General features: G+C 37.0%; 1 protein-coding gene across 1 annotated transcript in view; it reads right to left on the minus strand.

Annotated features, from left to right (window-relative positions):
- Positions 1–13513, minus strand: part of Mgam2 (maltase-glucoamylase 2 (putative)) — an 85663-nt gene that overhangs the window by 44417 nt on the left and 27733 nt on the right. The window contains 9 exon segments of the mRNA XM_074061725.1: positions 248–415; positions 4685–4734; positions 5507–5595; positions 6431–6555; positions 7679–7735; positions 8552–8636; positions 8776–8930; positions 11634–11750; positions 12257–12428. Of these exon segments, the coding sequence (XP_073917826.1) occupies positions 248–415; positions 4685–4734; positions 5507–5595; positions 6431–6555; positions 7679–7735; positions 8552–8636; positions 8776–8930; positions 11634–11750; positions 12257–12428 (1018 nt within the window).

Here is a 13513-nt window from a genome sequence, read left to right on the forward strand (position 1 = left end):
TCTGGGATCAACCTGCCTAGTTTATATTTTCAGAAAAGAGCTATCTCTTCTAATGGGTACTAACTCTTCTTATCTTCTTTAGAGCCCTAAAGCAAACAAACTGGATAGTCCATATTTGCCTGCACATGTTTCTTCTGCGTCATCCCTATGATAAGGTAGCTTTCCCAATAAGGTCAAGGGAGGACCAGCTTTCAGGATCTCTGGCCAGAGCTTTTAACAGGGCTCTATGGATGGAATAATCTCTCACCTTTGTTGAGGCTCTGTAGACGACACTTGAAATGGAAGTGGTAGCATTATTAGATGTGACAATGAAGTTAGATGGCTCCTTGTCCATCCCCAAGATTGTGATATCCGTAAACAGGAGGTGGTCAGGATCCATATAGCTATCATTTGTAATTTTTGCCTGCAAACGGTTCTGGGGAGGGAAAGTTATTTTAGAGACTGGGTATATCACATTCAACATTTCCTACCAATATATAAGGCATTTCATTTTCCTTTGCTAGGTGACGGTCCCCATGGAATGCATTGGCTCAGATTTTTAGCATCCGAAATCATTTAGTAATATTTTACTTTTTTTTTTTTTTTCATTTTTCTTTTATTATTCGTATGTGCATACAAGGCTTGGTTTATTTCTCCCCCCTGCCCCCACCCCCTCCCTTACCACCCACTCCACCCCCTCCCGCTCCCCCCCTCAATACCCAGCAGAAACTATTTTGCCCTTATCTCTAATTTTGTTGTAGAGAGAGTATAAGCAATAATAGGAAGGAACAAGGGGTTTTGCTGGTTGAGATAAGGATAGCTATACAGGGCATTGACTCACATTGATTTCCTGTGCGTGGGTGTTACCTTCTAGGTTAATTCTTTTTAATCTAACCTTTTCTCTAGTTCCTGGTCTCCTTTTCCTATTGGCCTCAGTTGCTTTAAGGTATCTGCTTTAGTTTCTCTGCATTAAGGGCAACAAATGCTAGCTAGTTTTTTAGGTGTCTTACCTATCCTCACCCCTCCCTTGTGTGCTCTCGCTTTTATCATGTGCTCATAGTCCAATCCCCTTGTTGTGTTTGCCCTTGATCTAAGGTCCACATATGAGGGAGAACATACGATTTTTGGTCTTTTGAGCCAGGCTAACCTCACTCAGAATGATGTTCTCCAATTCCATCCATTTACCAGCGAATGATAACATTTCGTTCATTTGCTTTGGTTCACTGATTCTTTTCTGATTCCATTATTCAGATAATATGATCTTGAATTATGGAATGTTCAAGTAGTTACAAAGCAAATGGAGACAAAAATCACACAAAGAAACCCATCGAGACACAAAGACATATACATACTCATACCCACAGTAATAACAACAAGAGCTCAATTTTATTAATGCTTACTATCCACCAGGCACTGTGCTAAGTACTCTATACATATTATCTCTTTCAATTCACCCAGCAGACATGAGATGAGTTAATTATCTCCACTTTAGATGAGGGTGCTGAAGCATAGAGAAATTAAATAAATTATTTTGGGAGCCAGAGTTGAAAAACAACAAAGCTAAGCTAGGCAGAGAAAAAGGTCATACTGAACCCTGAAGGAAAAAGTGGCTCCACAAAAATATGCCCACCTGATGTTCAGCAGAGTGTAAAAAGAAAGCACAGCAGATAACCAATAGCTTTTTCAACAAAGGGTGTGACAGCAATTGGATGTGATTAAGCAAAAAATTGAACTTCAACTTAGAGCTGATGTTTTACATATAAATTAACTCAAAATAGATCAGAGATTTATAGGTAGAAGGTAAAACATTAGAAAATAGTTGGAGAAAGTATTAAGGATCTAGGGCTAGGCAGAGTCCTTACATATGACACCAAAAAGCACAATCCACAAGAGGAAATAATAAGAAACAGACACATCAAAATTTTTAAATTCTGCTTTGTGAAAGACCTTGTGAAGAGGATGAAATGAGAAGCCTACAAATAGAAGAAAATGTTTGCAAACCACATAATCAATATATATATCAAAAATATATAAAAACACTCAAAACTTAGCAGTTAAAAAAAAGCCCATCAATCCAATCAGAATTAGATAGATGTTTCACCTAAGAAAATACACAAAAAGCAAATATACACATGAAAAGATTTTCAATATAATTAGACATTGGAGAAATACAAATTAAATCCACAATCAATATCATCACACATTCATCAGCATAATTAAAATGATAAACAGTGAAAACATGAAATGTCTGTAATGATACAGAGAAGCTACATCACTCATATACAGATGGTTAAAATGTAAAATAGTACAACCAATCTGAAAAATAGTATGAAAGTTTCTTATAAAAGAAATTAATGTCAGGCCCAGAAACTGAGTCTTGGGCATCTGTCTCAGTGAAATGAAAACCTACATGTACACCAAAATCAGTACATGAAATGTCAGAGTGGTCTTATTTCATTTAGAATAGCCCATAATTGAAAACATCCCAGATTCTCTTTATCAAATGGATTGTTGAACCAAAGGTGGTATCCTCAACCTTTGGAATGCTACACATAGGTGTAAAGGAACAGAAAAAAAAAACAACTTGGAAGAATTTTGTAGAAATTGTGCTGAATGAAGAATGATCTCAAAGCACTGAAGATGAGAGTAAGCATGGACTCAAAAAGTTTTTTGAAGACTAATGATAGAGATGGCTTCTGCTTAGAATGACTGTAAACTCCCAGGAAGTAAAGAAACAGAAGTTTCTAAGTTCAGAAGATATAACTAAAGGAAGTTCTCAGAGATCAGGGCTGAACAATGCAGCAAGGGCAGCAGAGAAAATGCTATGGAAGTAAAGGAAATTTCCCAATTAAGATTCACTAAACAAATTATGGTATTTTATATTTCCTCTTCATTTGCTAAAGATGTTTTGAAAACTAACAGCATCACAAAATTTAATGTAGATAGCTGATTGACAAATAATCAATCACAAGCCCATTGGAATAAAAACAGATAATGGGTACAAATGATCCATCCCATTTTAGACTATCTAAGGGAAAGAACTTCAACTATGTTAAGATAATTAATTAGTATTTTTACCAAGCTTTCAGTGCTTAGTTATTTAAAGAAAATTTAATTAAAATAATACAGAAAATATAAACCCTGCTAATATATTCAAAGAACTTTTAAAAATAAAGATGCATAACAATACTATAATTACTCTGTGTGTGACTATGAGAGTGTGTGTGTGTGTGTGTGTGTGTGTGTGTGTGTGTATAGTGGGGAGATACAGCCAAATAATGCTCTATGATTACCTGAGAATTCAGACCCAAAAATTTGGTGAAATTGGGATACAGAGATCTGCCTGTTCCAATATATAAACTAGAGTTGAAAATAGAAGAATTGTAAAAGTGTTCTAGGATCAAATATATACTAGCAAATACCAAAGAACTAAGTGAAGCTATATAGAAACCTTGAAAGATAAAGAAGACTCCTTAGAAAATTTAGAGTAAAGGTACAAGATACAGTAGACTATTTTCCTTCCTTGCCAATTTGAAAAAGGAAGAATAAGTGATTTGATCCAGATTCATTGTTGTGTTCCAAGAAAAACAGGATTAAACAATAGAATTTTAATTTGGCCAGGAGGTGAAGTGGCCTGATGATCTCTTTCTCCAATGGTACAGTGTACATCTTGGCTAAGCTGTGTTCTGACACCGAAGGAGTGTTGGTCATTTCTGCTAATGCCTCTTAGATGTAATTTTTTAAAAAGAAAGAAAAAAATCTAATCCCAAAGATTATACATACGGAATGATTTCAGTTATCTAGCATTCTTGGAAGGGCAAAATTACAGAAATGGAGAACAGTTTACCAGGGCTAAGGAAGGTGTGGGGCAGGAGGCAGGTGGGTGGGACTATAAATTGGCAGCAAGAGGGATCCTTGTGGCAATGGAGATGTTCTGTACTTTGATAGGATCGAAGCCAACATCATAGCTGTGAAACTGTCCTACAGTCCTTTAATATAAACTGTCATTAGGAGAAGCTGTATGAAGCATAAGCGGGGACTCTATTATTTATTATAACTGCATGGGGATCTTTAATTATCTAAAAATTAAAGTTTGATTTTAAGAACAGCATGAATTTATAAGAAAGGAAGAAAAATAATGGGTAGAAGTCCCCACAAAAGAAATCTCTGCCCATATGTGATCAGACATCTAAGAAAACCAAATTGGAATTCTACCATTTTCTGTTAGCCTTGCAGCTTTTTCCTCCTCTTAGTTCCTTGGGAAATAGAAAAGAGATAAGTAATGCTCTGTGCCTTCCAACCACTACTTGATGCCTGTGCCTGAAGACAAGTTTTAGGGGCTAGAAGGGAAAATAGAATCTCACAAAAGACTACCACTCATCACCTTCTCCCACACTCCATATGAACTGCACCCCTCAGAAAAGATACATCTTGGAAGTCAGGACTCATTGTGTAAAACTCAACAGCAATGACTTTGACCAGAGAGAATGCCTCAATTTCTGCACATAACTCATATTGATTACTCATAAAGATTAACACATTTAACACAGATTAAACACTTTCATTTAACTTGAATCCTTTTTAGGATCATCAGGATCAAGCACTGTTCTTATTTCACATGGTCAAGCAACTTCAAAACACCCAAAACTCACAAAGTAGTCAACAAAGAACATAAAAGTTAATGTTCCTCAAAGATCATACTTACAGCAGTAACTGAGAAATCATACAGAATGTAAGTCTTGTTAGTTTCAGCAGCTGAAAGGGAAAGATAGATTTATATCATCATTATAGGAAGCAGAGGAGCTGTGGAGTCATACTCATCTCTGGACCTGGAATTTTTTTGCAGCTAAGTCTACTCATCCAAGATCTTCCCATTTTTGTCAATTTCTATAGAAGTTTCTTGAATCACTGTCCCTGAATTCTCCTGGTACTTTGTGGATCAATTTTGCTGCCATTTAAAACATTTTGATATAAATATATACATGCAAATTCCTACTATCCGGTGTGTTCCTCCAGGTCAATATTTTAAAAATATTTTTAATTCTTTATTATTGTTGTACTGCAAGCACAATGTGACATTTACAAAAGCTGTAACAATATTATGTCACATTCATTTCTCTATTCCTTGAATATAGTGTAATAAGAAATAGCAAATAAGTATTAATAAATCCTAACTCTTTAGGGCAAGATTTTTATAAAATCACAGTCTAAAAGCTTACGTGAGGAATTCATAGGAAAAAATTTCAGTGAAAATCACACTGCACAAACTAGATAAGTCTGCCTCAAAAGTAACTGACACAGACTTTACAAAATTAACAAAATGTAAGTGAACAATGCAAAACTGTCATTTTGGTAGTGTCAATAACACAAATTGCACACTTGAAGTTCACTGTAATGCAATACCCTTGACTAACAGAACTTTTAGAATTAATTGTAACAATTCCAAGCCACAACAATAAACAATGATAGAGCAGCCTTCAAAGATTATCACTAAGAACCATAGTAAGGGTCCTGTGAGGAAGTCTACCTTTAGACACACCATCGTCCCAGTACAACTCTCCCTTTGCTTCTCTCTTATAGTCCAAGGCGACAATGAGTCCCAGGGAATTCTTCCGGCTGAGAAGAGCAATTCCGAGTTTCAGAGAATGAAGAAGAGATGGAACCATGTGAAACCAAACCCTTGGATGCCCTATGGACAGATATTCCAGAGACTACCCTAGAATAGTAAATATCTCATATGGAATCATGGGAATTGGGTGTGTGTGAGCAGCAAAGGTCAGTGGAGAGTAAGCATAGGAAAAATGGTGGAGGGAAGCAGTTGTTAAAAATATGGTTTGGGATTATTCAAACATTACTTACTGGTTGCTTATCCTGTGCTAGACACTTCTAAGTATGCTATGTGCATTACCATTTATATTAATCCATTTAACCCTCACAATAGTATTAAAAAGTCATACTATCATCCTTCCCAGTTCACTAATAAGCATAAACACAAATAAATAATTTGCCCATGGTAAACATATCTAATATGTTGTAGAGCTGAGGTGTGACCTCAAACTGCTGGTCTGTAAAACCTGAGCTTTTAAACTCTAAGCTATGTTGACTTTCTTTTATTTTATTTGCATTCTCTCATGCTATACAGAATATATCAGAGGAAAGCTTCTGGTCATAGGGAAATGGCTAATTATTTTGACTATTCTTATAATTTGATTTAATCCAGTTGTGAATAACTATGGAAATGAAAAGGAACTTAAACTACATTTACCCCCTGTAAAATGAAGACTCAGAAGCCAATTTTGGTACAACTTTGAAAGAAAGACTAGAAGACTGATGATTAGAAACATTTTTCCCTATGTCCTCCAATCTTGGTCCCTGTTTCCCTCCCTTCCACATAATGTCCTGCCCAATAGAGCACCAGAGTAGTCACACCTTAGAAAAAATAAGAGTTTACCTGGTCTCTGTGGTTGTGTTTGGCTGCTGGATGGGAAATATGTACCCGCCTCGAAGGTGAAGCCCTATCCTATCGCCAGGAAGTAACAAATCCACAAATTGTTTCCTCCATTCAATGGCTATTCCCTAGTCAGCAAAAGGAAAACAGACCAGATAATAGACTGGATGGACCAGGAAGGATCCTAGAGATCCTCTAGTTCAGGTGCTTAGTTTTAAAGAAGAGAAAAGTGGAGATTGCCCCCCCAAATGAAGTGATTTTCTAAAGATGTATGGGTACTAGAGAACAGAGCTAAAACTCCAGCCTACCCCCATTCTTTACCTGACACCATACCTTGTGCCATAATTTGGATCTGGAATATCCCCCAAAGTCCTCTGTGTTAATGGCTTGGTCCCCAGTTTGGCACTATTGGGAGGTGGTGGAAACTTTGAGAGGTAAGGGCTAGTGGGTGGTTTTAGATCATTGGTTGTGCATCATCAAAGGGGATTATGGGACTCTTGTCTCTTCCTCTTTCTGTCATTTCCTGGTCATGAGATAAGAGGTTTTGCTCTTTAACATGCTTCCACCATGATGTGATGCCACAGGCAAAGCAATGAAGCCAACAGATCATAGACTTGAAGCTCTGACACTGCAAACCCAAATAACCAATGTCTTTTTATAAGCTGATTGCATCAGACATTTGTTTTAGTAACAGAAAGCTAACTAGCACACTGTGATTCTACAACTGAGCTTGAATTCTCTATGTTATCACAGACCAAGGCCAATGACTACCAGTACAGTAGCCAGGTTAAAACGGTGAATTTTTACAAATCTGTTCTAGTTATTCAAGTTATTTCTTTGTACATTGGAAAGGTCTTCTACTACGGTATGAATGCTGGTGTCCCTCAAAATTCACTTGTAGGAACATACAAGATGTTATTATTTGGGTAAGTGATTAAGTTATGAAGGCTCAGCAGGAAGCTATCATCAATGAAGTAGAGTAGCCCTCACCAGATGCTGAATCTTCCAATACCTTCATCTTGGACTCTTCAGCTTCCAAAACTATGGACATAAACTTTGTTTATTTATAAATTATTCATATAAAGTATTTTGTTATACCATCCTGAATGACTAAGCTGTCTCACAGAAAAGTACCCACAATTAGCAAAATGTATAACCTTGTACATCCTACCCCAGGCTCCCAAGATTTCTGGTTTAGAATTCCCCTCTGCTAGAGATAGATTTCTGAGAAAACTGGGCCATGTCACTTACTGTCTCATAGTCATACCAGATGGCATCTGGGATGTATGCTGTCACTTGGTCCACACCCTAGGGAAACAAAAATTGTAAGTAATACTAGCATCACCCTTTACCTCTACACATCACTACCTGTGGTCATCTGAAAAATCCTGTGAGACAGTTGGGATCATCCCATTCTACTAACCAAAGCACAGAAACTCAGATTGATCAGTTTATTCAAAACCAAGCTGTACCTAGAAATTAAGTTTGTTTTGCTCAATGCTCCTACATTTCCTAGAAGAGACAGAGGAAAGTTCATTCTCTGAGTTATGTAATCTGATAGTTGTGAGGAAACTGAACCACCCAGGCTCCCAGGAGATCCTTCCAGCAAGGTCAGTTATTAGTTAGAAAAACCTGCCATCAGATGATTTGGCTAAAATACCAGCTCAACAAGTCTTTGACATGAGTACATCATTGGCAATCTTTTGTGTTTGCAAGCTGAACTGTATAATCCTGATCCTTCTCCTATACTTCCCCACTCTGCATGCAGTCTCTCATAACTGGACTTCACTCACCCTCTTCTCTCCTCTATATACCTATCCTATCCTCCCAACCCACCCCATAAGGCATTCCCTCTGCAAAAGGGGAAATAGACACACACATAGACACCAAGGCCAAGACGCCATGGCCACTAAGGACACAGGCTTTAAGCAATTTTATAAGATGGAAATTGCTTAATTTGATGGAGCATTAGGACCAAGAATTCTATTTTTCTAATTTATAAATGCTCATAATCTCTCTCATCTATACTTATATTTAGACTTAAGTGCAATTATAGATACTCAGGATGGAGCTTATTCAGCTATAAAGCCATGAGGACAACTGCAATATCCCACCCAAGCATACTTCATATAAAACAGGTGTGATGAGGAGTCCAGGCCCCCATAAGAACTGCTCGTGCACTTCCCATGTGGCTGGGTCCTGGTAGAACCTAGAACATAGAGAGTACAGAGTGACAAGGGAAATTTCCAGTACAGGACAACACATCCTACATGTCATAACCGACCCTGTTACCAACAAGGTAAAGTGAATTTGTGATCTGAAAAGGAGTTTTTGATCAAGAAACTCACTCATGAACCAGGGGCCTTGCTACCGTCTCCCCCAGAGTGTGGGCTCGGTAGAAGAGGGTGTAGAGGTAGGGCAGTAGGGTATAGCGGATGTTCAGATAATGTCTGGAGGAATTCAACAGCAGAGAGTCAAAACCAAAGGCAGCAGGATCCTGATCCTGGAAGGAAATGCAAACAATTGCTAAGTATTCTTTCCAGAAGAATTTAAAAATTTCCTTATGATAAGAAGATTTCCCAGATAAACATAAATAACCATGTTCCCCAACCTGGAGAAAGTCAGAATGCTTCCAGAACCAAGTGGATATTAGTCCTACTCTTTCATTTTATGGCTAAGAAAGCAATATCAAAGATCACATTACTTTCTTGATGTAGAATTGTAAGCAAATTAGTTTTCTTTTGACACATGTCTTCTGAGGGCAACTAAAGCAGCGCAGGGTGAAAAAGAAATCCCACATGGATTTTTTTTTTTTTTTAAATCCCATGGACATAAAGAGGTCCTGCTTCTTCCAGAGTCACTCTAATTTATTTATTAAGGATTTTCTTAATATTTCACTTGGAAGATAATAGTAAGTTGTACTAAACTTAGTTATACTACTAAAAGAAAATTCAATCTATTGCCTTATGACACATTGTCTATCACCACGATCTATAGTTCAACTTTTCCTTTCCATATAATTTTATGAATTTACAATTTTAAAATTTTATGTGTAGTTTCATAGTAATGTTTTTCCCTATCACAATTTGTTTCATTGTCTGCATCCTGAAGATAATGACTTCTATTTGTTCTTTGAAATATAATGAATATATAAAGAAATCTTAAGGACAGGTTTTAGAAGATTTTGCTCAAGAGCAAAGAAAGAATCCTTTAGAAGAGAAATTTAATTTTGCAAGGATCCAGAAACAGAAATTATCCGTCCAGGGTTGGCAGTCCTTTTGTTCATTTTATTTGTAATGTGGAAGATGTGAAAGAAGACTTGTCTTCCTGTACCCTGTTACTGGGACTAAATCTTGGAGAAAATTATGAGTTTGTTCCTTTCTTTTTTTTCATAGGATGCTTATCCCTTTCTCAAATACAACCATTGTGTGACCTTAATGAAGGGCTCATGAAAACCCTAAGGCCAAGCATAAAAGAAAATTGTATTCCACAGACTCCATCACCTCGTTTACAACTGAGAAAGCCTGTCCATGTGGTGTCCACAAACCCATGGCTATTGGATACTTGAAGTGAAATTAGTAAGACTGTGGAACTAGACTTTACATTTTATTTCCTTTTGATTCATTTAAATATAAATCTTAAGCCTTGATAAAATAAGTAATAAAGTATTAATAAATCTTAATACTTTCTATTAAACATAGCTTCATTATTTTGATAAATTACACTTCAACTACTGAAAATTTAACATACAAATTGTGATGTCTTAAAAGTTTAAAATGCACACTGGATTTTGAAGACTTGGTAGAAAGAAAAGGACATAAATTAGGTTATTAATACTAGTTTGGATTAAACACAGGTTTAAATAATAATATTATAGATGTATTGAGTTACTTAAAATGTTTCCTATTTCTTTTTTACTTTCTAAATTTAAATTTAAATTGACATGTGTGGCTCTTGTTATAATTCTTTTGGACCGAGCTAGTTTGACCTTTCAGGCCATCTCTTCATGAAGAGCACCTGCCTTACCTGCTCCCAGACACCTGCTTAGATGTTCAAAAATAGTTCATCTCTCTCTAGATCACAAAGTAGCTAGGAAAGCCCAAGGATAAATATTTTGAACATTTGACTGTTAATCCTTTCAGGTTAGAGATATGTCATTTTACAAAGTCAAGAGCTAGAGCCAAAATGATAATCGGGAAGTTACTCTAATGAGTCTTTTAAAACTAAGACCAAGCCAGATGCCAATGGTTTATTTCTGACATCCTAGCTATTTGTGAAGCTGAGATTGGGAGGATCATGGTTCCAGGTCAGTCTGGGCAAAAATATTTGTGAGACTCTAACTCAACAGAAAAAAGTTGGATGTGGCGTCACACACCTAGCATTTCAACTATGGCAGAAAGCCTAAAATAGGAGCATTGTGGTCCAGGCTGGCCAGGGTAAAAATTGCGATCTTATTTCCAAATACCCAAAGCAAAAAGGACTGGAGGCATAGCTCAGAAGTAGAGTGCCTTTACAGCAAACACAAAGCCCTGAGTTCAAACCCCAATACTGCCAAAAACCAAAAATCCCTTAACACCATTCAATCTGAAACATTTCAATTGCAGATTATTTTAATAAAAGACATGACAACCCACCTTATTTGTTCTATAATGACTATAAACATTCCCTGTATAGGGACTTTGAACCCTTCTACATACCTTGGCAATCAAAAGTACTGTTTTATGTAGAAGAGAATTAAGGTGGGGTGAATCATGAGGCATAGTGCCATAGTCTCCCAAATTATTCACAAAAAGGTAGAATGTTATAACAAGATGAAAAAAATTAGATCACTAGACTGTCCCTCCCTAAATCCTTCTTCCTTGCTGTCACAATCTGTGAGTAATCTACCTTGTATTAATTGAAGTAAAATACCAATGAACTCCAACTGTCCCATCTTCTATAAGGTGACAACAGAAGCAGCATAGAAAATGTACCAAATCTTCTCACCTTTGTAGGAGAATTTCTAACAATAAAAGCATTTAATATTTACAATATCCTTTCTCTCTCACTCTTACCTGCTTCTCTGCTTTTTATGCTTATCACCCAAGATTTACCTATCCTCCTTCTGCAGTTAGGGCCAACCTGTAGGATTTTCCTCAACCCCTTTTTGAGGGCAACTAGATTATACAATCCAAGAAGTTTCCACTACTGCTGTTGGGGAACTTACCCTATACCCAGGCCCATTGTGATTCCTTGATAGTGGATAAAATGCTCCAAGTTGCATCCATCTTCTGCAGAGCTCCTCTGTGACATTTTTTGCATAGCCACAGATGTTGGCACCTACCTAGAGAATAAATACGCAGACAAGTACTGTGGTTACTGAGAAGTGAATCACTGAGAAGCCATTTTAACATCATTCCATGCTTAAAGAGATTCCAGAGTCCCAGGGAATGCCTCAGCCAAATAAGAAAAGTAAAGTGTGCATCACAGGACAGACTGGGGAGAAGAGCAACTGGTGGTATAGTCAAGGTTCAAGATAGTTAAGGGTTTTTCCTCAATATTCAGTTTCCATTTTCATATTTCCCTAGTCACTGATGCTGTCAGTGAGAAAATGGGGTTTTCTGTGATATTAAAACATTTTACTCTTGATATCTCTTTCCTACTTACAAAGCTTTCATGGAAGACAACTCAATGATAAAGTTTTACCATTCTATCTTCAGAAGGCAGATCATGCCACACATAGAAATTAATTTTTCCAGTACATATGGGAAACATGCTTGTTAGTTTTTTAAACACCCTCAGAGATTTGTAATGGAAAGAGTGTCAAAGGACACTGGGCATGAAGCTCACCATAGGAATGCCAAACAGGTTGAACTCAAGGATACTGGGAATGGACCATCGGAGGTCATCCCATGTGGCCTCATTGTCCCCCAGCCAATGAGCAGCAAATTTGCCAGATCCAGCAAAAGTAGAACGAGATAAGATAAAGTTCCTTTTATCATGGAAGATTTTCTCCATGGCCCTGCAAAGGAATGTAGCCAGGTGAGTGTGATGTGAGTTGTGAATATCTAGAACTCAATTTATACCAATGGCAGCAATGGACTTTTTAGACAAACTGGAAAACAACAATGATAACAAGACAGCAACAACAACAACAAAAAAATCCTTCAAGTTATCAATGCCATTTAGCATACTTTAGACCTTTTTTCCCCACTTCTAGGTAAAGTTTCAGATCTCATATAAGATAGTACAAACCTCTATTTCAGTGTCCAAAGAAACACTCTAGGTTCCTGTCCAAATTGTGTTTTCTGCATCTCATCAGCTCTGGTTAGGTCTGGCCCTTTGGACGGACAATATTTTGTAATCATCTTCTCCCTCTAGACAATGTTTTTCTAACATCTCTGGGTTCCATGCCTTGCTAACAATGCATTATCCTATTTAGCACAACAGTAGCTCAGACTGGAATTTCTGTCTTCACTCTCCCTTCGAATAGACTGATAGACAGACACTTCACCTTTATTACCATTAACTGGAACTTATTACACTATACAAGCATTGATTGTGAAAGAAACACATTCGGTCTACACATAGTGAAACTGAAATAGAAATGAAGATATCTGAGGTTAAAGTTCAACAGAGGCCATTATTGTAATACAGATTAGATAAAACTGGTTATTTCCACTTTAGAGAAAAGGCTTTATTGAGAGATACTTAAGTTTTCCTTTTCCATCCCCAGATCTGGTCTATTTATGATCAGTTTGTGATCTCAGAGAAGATCAGGTCTCCTTCTGCTTTAGCCTAAACAAAGGTGAATTTCAGCCTTCTGGTTAGCCCAGTGACCACTATTCCCAAACTATATTTCTAGTTAAAGTAGCCCTAAATCTTCATTAGACCCACAACTTCAGTTCTCCTGATGTCCAGAGCCCATTGAATGAAAATCTCAATTAATTTCTATGTGTGGCATAGAACAGGTAGGGGCTATTGGAAACATATTTTCATTTCAGAGATGAGGCAACTGAGTTTTATTCATCTGACATATTTTCCAGGAAAAGTGGGATGAGTAAGAGAGCGGACAGAAAAGAGAATATAACAAAATCAGAAATAGGT

Source organism: Castor canadensis, chromosome 2 (genome assembly GCF_047511655.1).
Source record: "Castor canadensis chromosome 2, mCasCan1.hap1v2, whole genome shotgun sequence".
In the NCBI taxonomy this organism is placed as follows: Eukaryota; Metazoa; Chordata; class Mammalia; order Rodentia; family Castoridae; genus Castor; species Castor canadensis.